We start from the raw sequence: 12,463 nt of genomic DNA, 5'->3' as shown, positions 1-12,463 counted from the left end.
TGTATGGGTTGGATGGCTGGGCCCTGATACTCTATAAGCCTCCCTTGGGAATGCCCACATTGCTCCTGTATCACACTGTCGATGCAAGGCTGGAGCTGGTATCCTAGGGAGGGGACTCAAAGCAAGGCCTAGCTTGAAGGGATCATGTTACCAAAAGTTTATCTGGTCTGATTTTATCTTCAGTCTTCATTGCTTACCCCTAATTGCTAACTTCCTTCCCAAGAAAGATGTTGCCAGAAGTTAACCTGGGTGCTTATCCATAGGTGTCTCTGCGTAAGCAGGAGATCGAGGACAGGCTCAATGCCTGGATTGTGTTCAATGAAAAGAATAAGGAACTGTGCTCCTGGCTGGTCCAAATGGAAAGCAAAGTGTTGCAAACTGCAGATGTGAGCATTGAAGACATGATTGACAAATTGCAGAAGGTAAGCAGCAACACCACTTCTCTTCATTTGCAGTCCAAAGCTTGTTAAAGAGATACCATTCCTCATGTCAATATTTACCTCTTGGAAGGGATATGTGATAAAAAAACATCCCATGCAGGCTGTTGAGAGAAAATGAGCTTCTTTAGCTCTTCTCTGTGCTCAGATTTGGAGCATGATGCAGAGCAGAAATGACACCTGACTGCATTTAGGCATGGACTGTGCTGTATGTGAGTTGCAGTGTTGGGGGTCTGGGTTGTTGGACACATCTGCACAGCACTGCCCAGAGCTTTCGCTGCTGGGTCCAGGTGTGTCCTGGGATCCTCTCACTGCTCTCACCACCAGCAGTTAGGAAACTGATAGTCAGGGGACAAAGAAAAGCTTGTAGGATGTAGTAGGTCTTACACCAGGAGAAGAAGTTACCACAGCCAAAAACCAAACGTAGTACTGCCCCTTCTCCTTGGCAGTCAATGCAGTTCATTCTTTATGAGACATTCCTGTTAGCTTGGTTTTAAACAGGACCATCCTTTTGCTGCAGCATTTCCTTGCTGTGGCTTAAAGATCCCAATATATAAACTCTGATCTCCTCTTGGTAAGAATACCAATAAATAAAGCTATCCTTGACTTGAATTTGAAGAGGTAGTTTGATTGGAAATACACATTTAATACATGTACATGTAATCTTAAGTTGTGCCAGGGGAAGTTTAGGTTAGATATTAGAAAGAATTTCTTTACAGAGAGGGTGATCAGACATTGGAATGGGCTGCCCAGGGAAGTAGTGGATTCTCCATCCCTGGAGATATTTAAAAAGAGACTGGATGTGGCACTCAGTGCCATAGTCTAGCAACCGCAATGGTGGTTCAAGGGTTGGACTCGATGATCTCTGAGGTCCCTTCCAACCCAGCCAATTCTATGATTCTATGAATAAGGAAAGCAGAGATAAAATTAGGACACTAAACTGCTATTTTCAGGAGTACTTACTCCTTGCACTTGCAAGTCTTTAAGCAGCTTATTTTTTCATAGTGGCTTCATTGTGAGAGTGCTTTGCCATTGAGGATTGGTTTTTTAAGTGAAAGAGTACTACATGCTAATGTAGAAACCTCAGCTGCCGTGGCAAGCCAAACCTGACTTTACATCACACACCTGGGAAAAGAAACAGTTTTGTTTTGGTTTTGTTTGGCTTTGTCACTTTGGTTTGTCCAGGAATTAAGCAATGTTTGTGTGTATTTATCAGGACTGCATGGAAGAAATAAACCTCTTCAGTGAAAATAAACTTCACTTGAAACAAATGGGTGATCAGCTAATCAAGGCTAGCAACAAGAGCCGAGTTGCAGAAATAGATGATAAACTCAACAAAATCAATGACCGCTGGCAGCACCTCTTTGATGTCATTGGAGCCCGGTAAGAAAATTATTTTCAATGTTTTATGTGAGATAAAAGTCAGAGGCTAGTGTCCTAGACTGTCAGAAACAGACTGACATGACTTTTCAGTCCTGTTGAAATTCATTCTGGAGAGTCAAATTAAACTGAAGTGATGGCTTTTCTTGCTGTCTTGTTGCAGGAAGACAAAAGTCTCAGTTTATCTACTCATAGAGGGCAGGGTGTAAAAGTCAAAATTATTTCTCTGTTGCATGTGTTGAATAGCAGCTTAATTTTAAGGCAGTATGGTAGGAGCTTATCTGGGCTCTTGAGGAGAGCTTCCTGTTAAGACCAGCCTCTGTTTCACCCTGTGCACAAAATCTGGGAATAGATTCCTGGCTTGTCTCAGTAGCAGTGAGTCATAAGCAATGATCCTTTTCTACATTGAAACTGCATGAAATTTCACTTAATATTATTGCTATTTCTTTACATGCTCTGTCTCTTAAAAACAACTGGAAGACCATACCATGAGCTTACTTTTTTATTTCATGATCTTCTGTGTGATGGTGAAATGAAAATACTGTCAGTTGAAATAAAAAAAAAATCAAACAACCCAAAAACAACAACCCAAAAACCCCCCAAACAAACAAAAAGAAACGCTGAACAAACCAAAAACTACATAGCTCAGGCAATGACTTCTTCTTAAAGAATTAAATATCTTTATTATACTTGACAGAGTTAAGAACATCATTGTAGTATTGGCCTTACTGAGGTGATGCCATTTCACTGGGATATCTGAGTTTCTAACACAGCTTGAGGGGAGGATGCTGGGCTGGTCTCACAGCCTATCTTGAGTTTATTAGTAATCAAGAAATAATAAGGCTAACACCAAATTAATGTTAGTCTAGCCTTCTTTCCCAAGGTTTTGTTTCTCCTGTAAGCCCCCCCCCGCCCCCCCTCTGGGCCTGCAGTTGCTCTCTTTTTCAGTGAACATTTGGGACAGGTAAGGTGGGCAGTAGTGCTGTGACAGTGTACTGCTAAGTGGGTTGGATCTTAATCAGGAGTGAGATCTGAATTAATGGTGACACCTGAGCTGTGAATGATTAAGTAGGAGCTGCCTTCTTAAGATCTAAGGCTTTGCAGATAGTCTTGCAATGGTTTGTCTCAGGGTGTCTTTTTATTTGATCTGGTATAGAAAAAAAACACTCTTATAACAGTGCTTTTTCTGTCCTCATCTTAGCATAGCATGCCACTTTAAAATATTTTTATGATAATTTGTGTTCTGTGTGTTAGTTTTGAATTGAAGCAATTTAAAAATGCAGATTAAAATGTACTGTTTTAAGATGGAGCAAACATGACAAATACTTAGTAAAACTTGAAAAAATATGCTAAAGAACTGATGGTGTATTTAGAGAGAGATCTGGGATACCTTAAATCTTTGCCTTCAGACAAATGTATAGTGGTGCTTTGAGGTACACTGATGCAACTTTGCCTGGAACATTGGCATAGCTCCTACTATTGGCTTCCTAAGTGGATATTTCAGCTACTGGGGAGTTGGTGTGATGCTTTATGATCATTCCTGTCTCTTAATTCCAAAAGGTCTGGAGCATGTCAACTTATGTTCCCACCAACTTTGTGCTTAGGTCCAGGGTAATGATCTGAAAGGACCTGAAGAAATGTGGTTTTAAGCAGCAGGTCCAAGGTTTATCAGGCAGCCCAGTAGGCTCTGCTGGTCATCTTGGACTTTATGTTGAGAGGTTCAGTGTATTGCAGCACAGGTTTAACACATCTCCTTTCCTCATCTAATCCACCTCACTTGTGCTTGGCTCACAGCTCAAGTGCTCTCAGCTGCTCAGTGATAAATAATACCAGCCTAGACACAACAGAGAGTATGGTCCTAAGTTTATTTTGCTCACACAACCTTGTGATTTCTCATTCTGGGACCACTGCTATGGTGGGGGCTTGCTGCTGAGATTTGAAGACTGAAGGAATTAAATTAGATCAGTTGACTGAAATTTCCACCTCACTCACAGATATGCTTTGGGGCACTCAAGAGGAGGCTCCTCTTGTGCTTTTGGTTTTAGCCACTTGAGCTCAGGAGATGGGGAGGAGGCCGTGGTCCTGCTTATCATAGATGTGACATTGGTGGGGCCTCTCCATGGGGGGAGCAAAGCAAAGCAAGGAGTCTTGGGCTGGAGGCAAGATGACCCATGAGTATAGGTTGTGATGTCCCATGCTGATAGACTTCCTCCTCCTTTTTTCAGTTTGCTTTTGGAAAAACATTTAAAAATACCATATATATAAACTGTGCTGAAAGAGCACTTGAAAACAGTGGTAGCAAAATTCATGTTGTCCCTGTTGCATGAAGCCATCACAATCCAGACATCCTCACATGATCCCAAACATCTTCCATCACCAGTTTCGTCCCAGGGGTTGGCACAGAGAGGCTGGAACATGTAGGGCATGGTGCAGGAGCTCTGCACCCACTGCTGCCTGGCTGAAGAGGGGCTGCAGTGCTGCACATTGCTTACCTGGACAAAGCCCTTCTTTTTGGGCACTGCTTCATTTCCTGGGAAAGATAAAAGGGATGGAGGAGATGCTTCAGGGCAGGATTGCCAGAGGGCTTTGTAGGGTTTGAGGGAAGTGAGAGAAGAATGCTGCCTGGAGGGAAGGGATTAATTTTGAGGCAATCTTATCTTGCTCCTGAAAAAAACCCAGCATGTGGGAACTTTATTTTCACAGCACATCTGTGAAATGAGAGGGTGGTTTTGCTCTTGGCTTTTCAGATCAGTAGCTATAAAGAAAGTAAATAGAAGTAAACATTTTCTGAGTTTTTGGGTGCTTAATCTGTGACCACCTGAAGCCATTTTTGAGAAATGTTGCAGCACTTTGTGTTAAATACATAACCAGCTGCTGTCTATTGGCACCATAGCCCACTGCACCACTTCCCTGGTCCCCAGCGGCCATCCATCCCAGCCAAGGAACAGATCTCACAATGTCTTCATGGCAAGCCAAGATTTGGGCAGTAAGGAAGCTACAGATCCATGCAGTGAGTAGGAGGAGAAAACATACATTGAGAACCTGTGTGTTCAAACACAGTCCTCTGTTTGGGGCTCTGAATCTTTCTAGTAGAGAAGTACTTCAATATCGTGTGGTTAAGGAGTGTAAAATAGCCTGTATCCAAAGGAGTCTAATTGAGATTTATAGCCAATTTCAGTTCTGTGGTTTCTGGTATCTTCATGGCTGACCTGAGTATAATTTTATTTTTTCTGTAATGCAGTGTATGGCTGTGTGATACCAACATGAAACCAAACCAGCCTCAAGACAATATATCAATACAGAGCATTCCTCCTGATAGCTTATTTCACCTTTTTAAACCAATAAACGTCCTAGGACAGATGGGCAAATTAGGTGAGCTCTCAGTTTAGTCCTTTAAGTGATTCTCTTAGTTCATGGTGACAAGCTCAGATTTGCCATATGGCTGCACTTGCAGGATTTAACACTTTGACTGCATGCCTGTGCATGGCTTCTGTGGTGATAAAAAGCTTTGTGGCAGCCAGACAGTGGCTTGGTGCAAACTTGGCCATGCATTCACTGGCAAGAATAGCCAAGGAACTGTGTTGTGCATAGCTGTGTCCCTCAGTGTCCTTCCCTGGCCCACCCATCAGTGGTGCTAATTCCATGCTTTGCTTCCCAGCCCAAGGAGGAAGCATTTGCTTCCTGTGGTGCTGTTTGCACAGTGCCTGCTGGCAGACTGGAGGAGCATCTGCATGTCACAGGAGGGTGTCCGCACTGCTTGGGGTTGTGCAAAGTGTGCTTGAGCCTTCATTAAAATCACCAGCTTGATCAGGGACTGCCTCCAGCAGTTTTGGATCTGCAGACCTGTGCCTGCAGTGACAAACATTGCATTTCTGTACCTTTGGGCATCCTGCAATCTTCCCAGTGATGGCTGTGAAGCTGTGGAAGGAGGATACCATTTCTCAGTTGCTCTGGCTATGGGTACACTGTGATGTGTTTTTACTCTTGGTAGGTTTGGTCTGTGTTTCAAGTTTTGTGGAAAAAAAAAATCAGGTTTTCTGTATGCAGCAGGAACATGTTCAGATGACCTACCAACCATTAATGCCAGTATGAGAATAGAGGGAAGCTAGCAAGGCCAGACGTGCATCTCATTCTTTAAATGTGAATCCTTGGCAACAAGGTGGTTTTTTGGGGTTTTTTTGTTTGTTTTTTTTTCTTTTCTTGTTCTTTTTTTTTTTTTTCACTTTTTTTTCTTTTTCTTCTTTTTTCTTTCTTTTTTCTTTCTTTCTTTCTTTTTCTTTTTTTACTTCTTTCTTTTTTCTTTTTTCCTTTTTTCTTTTTTTTCTTCTTTTTTTTCTGTTTTTTCTCTTTTTTTTATCTTTTTTCCTCTTTTTTTTCTTTTTTCTTTTTTTTTTTTTTTTTCTTTTTTTTTCTTTTTTTCTTTTTTTCTTCTTTTCTTTTTTTTTTTCTTTTTTTCTGGCAAGCTGCCAGCACTCATTGCAGGGTCCAGGAGCTCCAGGAACCTTAAATTGTCCCAACCAAAGTCATACCCTTCCTTCTCACCTCGACCTTGGGAGATTGAAGGTGGTTTCAGCTGGTTAGCTGGGTTCTGTGGTTGAAATTCCTAAACAGCCTGAAACTGCTCAGGTTGCAGTAAAGCAGAGGGAGTTGAAGCTCTCCAGTGACACCACCCTGTGTTGTCCAGGGGTTCAACAAATGCTTTATTGGGCATCTTCAGTGAGCCAGATGCTCTGTGCTTCCCCTACATCCTGGGACCCTCATTGCAGCTGCTCCAGAGGCTGTGAGTCCCTGCCTAGGAGGTGTGGGGAGCAAGCCAATTCCTGCTGCCTCTCAGCTGGCCTTTATTTGTTCCCACCACATTCCTACCCTTTGGCAGGGCAGATGGTCAGGCACCACGACTCAGTTTGCTCTCCTACCCTGTCACAGCCCACACTTGGTGTGAGTGCACTCCGAGTTCAAAGGTCTTTCTACATAGCTGCAGATGAGTATTGCATGGCAATGGAAGCAAAACATGATGCAGTGAGGCCCCTAGGTAAATGATACAGCCACATTCAGCAAAATTATACTGGTTTGTGGCAGTATCAGTGTAAAATTTCGTTCTTGTAATTATTTAAATAAAAACTGGGCAGTTGAAATGTCACTCAAAAAGTGCCTGCTTTCATTCTGTTTTCTCTGGGCTTCCTGTCCCTTAGGGGTTACACTTCTCTTTGGTGCAAAAGCTGTGACAAAATTGATTATGGTATCAGACAGGATGGTTGGGTTTATTCTGGTTATGCAATGTGTGCCACGATGTGCTGGGAGCAGGGGAGAGCTGGCAGTGCAAGGGGAGTCCCTCTCTTTTATATGCTGTCACTGTTCTGGTTGTCTGTCAAGCTGGGGGGGCTACTGCCCTTTTTCTCAGACCTACCATTTCAAATGAATTTTTTAACCTTCCTGGATAAACTGTTGAGGTGACTGGGTGTGATTTACCTGTGCAAATGTCTGAAGTCCTCTCACAGTGCACGGTGTCTTCCTAGCCACTTTTTATCCTGTCATGTATTGAATGTGAACGATTGGCAAGCCAATACAGGTCTGTGGAAGATTACCTGAACACTGAAACCCCTTTGATTTCAAAATCGTTCCTTGAATTTTTTATGGGATTATCATAATTTCTTTATTTTTTTTCCTGATACTGGCTGGGTGGGGAGTGATTTTTAATCTCGGGTTCTCCGACTTCCGCCTTTTTTTTCCCACCCCATGATCTCTGGCAGTCACAGCACACAGAAATCATGACAGAGTGTTTTTCCACAAACAAATGATACCATAAATTAAGATTAGGGGTCATTTTGTCCTCTGGCATAACACGGTACTTGCACTGGAGGCCTTCTGCCTGCACTGGAAGGTTAAAGAGAGGACAGGTTAGTGTGGGAGAGATTTAATTTGTACTTAAATAACTGGGATATAATGGTAAAACCAAGAAAGAAGAACGCAGGGGAAGTAAGGATACATCCATGTGCGTGGTGCCTGTGCGTGGATGTATGTTTTCTCGGGTTTTTTGGGCTCACTTCAAATCGACTTCGCTGCAAATCATCCGGCTCTAAGGCTCCAAATCCCTCTTTAACACAAGAAATGAGCACCGCGTCTGCCTTCTTCAGAGCCGAAGCCTCCAACCCGAAACCTTTTTTTGTTGCCAGCCTGGGGCAGCTGCTCGGCGTGCGCTGCTTTGCGTGCTAATTCCCTTGTGTCAGAATAAAGCTCCCGGGGTTTTGTTCTCAGGAGGGATGCGGCCGTTTGCCAGGTAAAATACCAGGCAAAAAAAACCCTCTTAGGGGTTAAAACTGGGGAGAGCCATCGTCTTTCCCCAGCTCGGTGGCCGAGGAGGAGGACAGGCGAGCCTCCCCCTCCCCAGCGCAGGATGCTAAAGCAGCGAATAAATAGGGCATCTGTGGAGGAGGGGTTTCCTCTTCCATGCCTGCCTGGTTGCACAGCCGATCCCCTTTGCAGCTTGGGATTTGCAAGCTGAGGAATGGTTTTCTCTTGCGAACCGTAAGTGCCATCTTGGTGAGCGGCTGCGGGTTTGTTTGGGGTGGGTTCTCTTGGGCCCAGCGGGACCGGGCAGCCTTGGGCAGCGGGGGGAAGGGCACCGCAGTGCCGATGGATGCGCCGGAGCCTCCCTGCAGTTCTCCCTGGACTAATGGATGAGTGTGGGAGATGCCGCGCGTTAGCAGAGGGATAGTGCTCGGGGACCTCACGCTTAAAATCAGCTGTGCTCAGGGGTTGTACACCCTCAGAAATGGAGATCTGCCACAACGAGACCTTTTGGACCCGCCGGCGGGGTAGCGTGAGAAAAGCCTTCTCCAGCGCACCCTGCAAGCACAGCCCACTGACACGGGGCCTCTCCTGTCATCACACCAGGGCCGGGCGCTGCACGGGGAAACGTCCTGGCCTTTCATGCAAAGGCCTAAAATTTGCCTTTGACATCACCTCTTGAAATCGGGTCTTTTGTCCCTCACATGGTTAAGCTCTTCCTGCAGCTTACTGAACAAAGGTTTCTTGGCGTGCATCTCATTTGCCTTCTCCCCCCCTCGGGTTGTAAACAATCCTATCAGCTGGCAGGGCAGTTTCAGCTCCTCTTCGTGAAAAAGAAATGTAGGTAGTATCTTTTTCTGAATACATTTGTGCTTGTGAAGGAGAGTTTGGAATTAATATGTCAAAATGTTTTTCATACCTTCAGACACCTAAGTTTTTTGTGTTACTTATTACTCTGGTTGAGCTTTGCTGTTCCTTCTCCTGCAGCGTTTGACAGCTAGTGCAACGCAACTGGCATTTTGCAATTCTTTGTTTGTGTGAATACATTTCAGCCTATCTGGAATTGCCTTTACTAGATATCTCCTGAGTAGTTACTACAAAATATTCTGTGTATTCATGAGGCTATGCAGCAATTCAGCCTGAAACAGCTTAATGCATCTCTCCTGTAGCCCAATGCTGGCATCTTCATCGAGGGTATTAAGACCCAAATCCAATCTCGAGTCAGGTCAGTTAGTCCTTCTGTTCACTTTTGCTGCCAGCTTTTAGTTATAATCTACTAGTTTTGTTCTTTTTCTGCCAGTTCTATTTCGGTGTTAAGATTAAGACATTAAGAAACTGGCTTTGTTTGGCTTATCCCAGGCAACCCATGCATCTGTCTAAGCCCTGTTTTGAATCAGGATAGCTTTTAAGCTATCCTGATTCAATGTTTGAATTTGTTGGGGCTTTTTAGATCATGGTGCTGTTTGTTGTATATTTTTCTTTTAGCTGTTAGTATTTTTTTTTGTTCCTGGGGCCACGATGAATGGTGGCAGGTGAATTCTCACTGGGAAGTGAACTGTGGGATAGTCTCTCCTGTGAAGACAGCCTGAAAGAGTTGGGGTTTTTCAGCCTGAAGAAGTGAATGAAGGCTCCAAAGAAATTTTAGAGCAGCCTTCCAGTACCTGAAGGGGCTACAGGAAAGGTGGGGAGGAGGAATCTCTTTACAAGGGCTTGTAGTAACAGAACAATGGGTTTGAGCTGGAAGAGGGGAGATCTAAGTTTTACATTAGGAAGAAATTCTTTAGTGTGAGGGTGGTGAGACACTGGCACAGTGAGACACAGGTTTTCCAGGGAGGTTGTGGATGTTGCATCCTGAAAGTGTTCAGGGCCAGGTTGGATGGGGCTTGTAGCAACCTGGTCTAGTGGGAGGTGTCCCTGCCCATGGATGGTGGTTGGAACTAGATGAAATTCAAGGTCCTTTCCAACTGAAACCATTCTGCGATTCTATAGGTACATCTTCATTCAGTAACCAGTAAGTTTTATCTGTTGAACAAATAACTGGAGAATTACACTTTGAAGAGGAAGAATTAACAGTGGTGGTAGCCTCTTCTACCCTCTGAATCCCTGTGAGGAGCCTGTTTCCTCTGCTGTGCTTGAACCTTTATGGCTGTAAATTCACTGTGTGCTGGATGGTTGGTCAGCAGGACATGGGGGGAGCTTTTGCCCCTAAGCTTAGTTGCTTGGACTCTGCACCCCTCTCCAGCTCCCAGGAGGACTGTTTTTCTGAACAAATAGTCCCTCAGGGTGCCTCTCAAAAGAGTTCATGAGGTTTTTGTCGTGTAAAGAGCAGACAATTTGCAAGAACACTCAGTAAATGGGCCTGAGAGTGGTTGTTGCAAAATAAGACTTTTATGGATGCAATTAGTCTATTTCCTGTTTTTCTTTGAGCTGTAGCCTGAGAAATGGCAGTTCCCTGTGACCTCTTTGCAAGCTGAGGGTGCTCAAGGTGGATGCTCAATCTTCTCATCCTTTCACTTGTTGCTTCAGCGCAGAACCCAACCCTTTACCTTGGTTTATGTCTGCCAACTGCAAAGAGCAGATCAGCCTATGTAAACATCTGGGCAAGGCTGCCTTCCTATTTACACACTGCACTAGTCTGAACTTCTGTTTTTATTCTTCTCTGGCTGCTTAGCTCAAGTTTCAGGTTAATGACCAACAGCACTAAGGATGGTTAAATTGTGGAAAAATGTCATATTTTATGTAATAAATGAAATTACTCAATTATAATGGTGTGTCTATAATGGTATAAAGTATACACAAGCTTGCAGTACCACAGTGATGTTTTTGAGACTTGCGTCTTTTATCAGAAGTAAAGACCCACATATTTATGGTAATGCCCATAGCTTGAGTTTTAGGGTGATGTCTAAGCCAAAGTAATGTCCTTTGTTGTTGTTGGTTTGTTTTGTTTTGTTTTTTTTTTTTTTTTTTATTTTGTGGGTTTTGTTGTTGTTGCAAAAAGCCCACTTGGATTCTAAAGCTGTTGCTTTTTAAAATTATTGTATGTGCTGTCAGTCATAGAAACATTTATAATCTCATATCCCTTGGTTGTGCTTTGGCCTTCCTTGGCTTTGTTCACTTGCCTGTTATCCAGTATTCAGACTGAAGAAAGATTTCTTGCTATCCATGAATTTTTCTGTAGTGCAACATCAGGGTAGGAAAAGGTGGATACAGACATGAAGGGAAGTGCAGGGAAGCAGAGATGATAACTGCACATCCCAGTGAACCATGGTCTCAGCAGCTCAGCTGGGGCATCCCATGATCCCAACATGTGCATCTCTTGCAAGTCACCAGAGGGACATTTCCAGAGCACTGGTGGGTAGAATGTGCTGAGAATAAATTACCACTGGATACAGGCAGGGGCAGTGCTGGGATCTAGCTTTGCTTTCCTCCCAGCTAGCCTGAAGTCATCCAGAACTAACAATGAAACAAGGCAGATGTTTTGCTCAGACTTCCTCAGGCCTGGCTCATCTGGTGGTTCTTCTGGAACCTCACTGCTGAACACAGAGGCTGTGTTTGTCCCTTCTCTCCAGGGAAAAGGGTTTCCAAAGCACCTGTCTTCAGTGGGCCATGTGTCCTGGGGAGTCACAGACCCTGCTGAGCATCATGCAGAGTGGATCAAAATTGACTAGTGGGGCAGAAGCAGGGCATGGGGTGGAGATAGAATTGGGTCTCCTGGGTACATTACTGCCAGCCCATAGCACAAGAAAGTGCTGTACAGCTACTGGAGTATGACAGTTTCATCGAGTACCACTTATTAGAGGCAGAACCAGGAGCAGGAAGATTCATATAGCAGCTCTTTGCTTGGGAGCCAGGTGCCTTCTGCATACAGTGTTGAACTTTGGAACAGAGCTCTGAAAAGAGCTTGTTAAGGAAAGCCTGAGCAGTTAAACTCTTTTGTCATCTGCTGTCTTCCTCTCTATCAGCTGCAGAGGAAAGTACTGATAGTGTAAAGGGGCAGAGGCAGCTGCTTTGAACTGTTGATAATACTGCAGGGTAAACCATTGCACTTCATGGAGAGACCTTGTGATCTGGATGTGTAAGACAGGTCTGATGGAAATAATGATACAGTCTTTTTTTTTTCCCACCTTCATTGAATTACCAAGGTCTTGATGACAGGCTCTGATAGCAGTCTGAAGCCAGAGGAGATACCACTCCAGTTTTGGGCTTTTCAGTAAGTTTTGTTGGGAACTGCAGTAAAGGAGAAATTCAAGGAAAGATTTGAGACCATCAGTGAGGTAGTTTAGCAAATGGGAACAAGTTGTCCAAAAGGTACCATGATGCTACGTGGACAATCTGAGGGGCTGGTAAGGGGTTTTGAC

At 44.0% G+C, this 12,463-nt stretch overlaps 1 protein-coding gene across 1 annotated transcript in view; it reads left to right on the top strand.

Annotated features, from left to right (window-relative positions):
• The window catches only part of LOC103535033 (nesprin-2), a 177,863-nt gene that overhangs the window by 148,530 nt on the left and 16,870 nt on the right, over positions 1-12,463 (top strand). The window contains exons 100-101 of the mRNA XM_030452086.1: positions 264-422; positions 1,654-1,820. Of these exons, the coding sequence (XP_030307946.1) occupies positions 264-422; positions 1,654-1,820 (326 nt within the window). The remainder of the gene's footprint in view (positions 1-263; positions 423-1,653; positions 1,821-12,463) is intronic.

Source organism: Calypte anna, chromosome 5A (genome assembly GCF_003957555.1).
Source record: "Calypte anna isolate BGI_N300 chromosome 5A, bCalAnn1_v1.p, whole genome shotgun sequence".
NCBI lineage: Eukaryota > Metazoa > Chordata > Aves > Apodiformes > Trochilidae > Calypte > Calypte anna.
The sequence above is the reverse complement of the archived record's forward strand: the minus strand, read 5'-3'. Positions and strand labels throughout refer to the sequence as shown.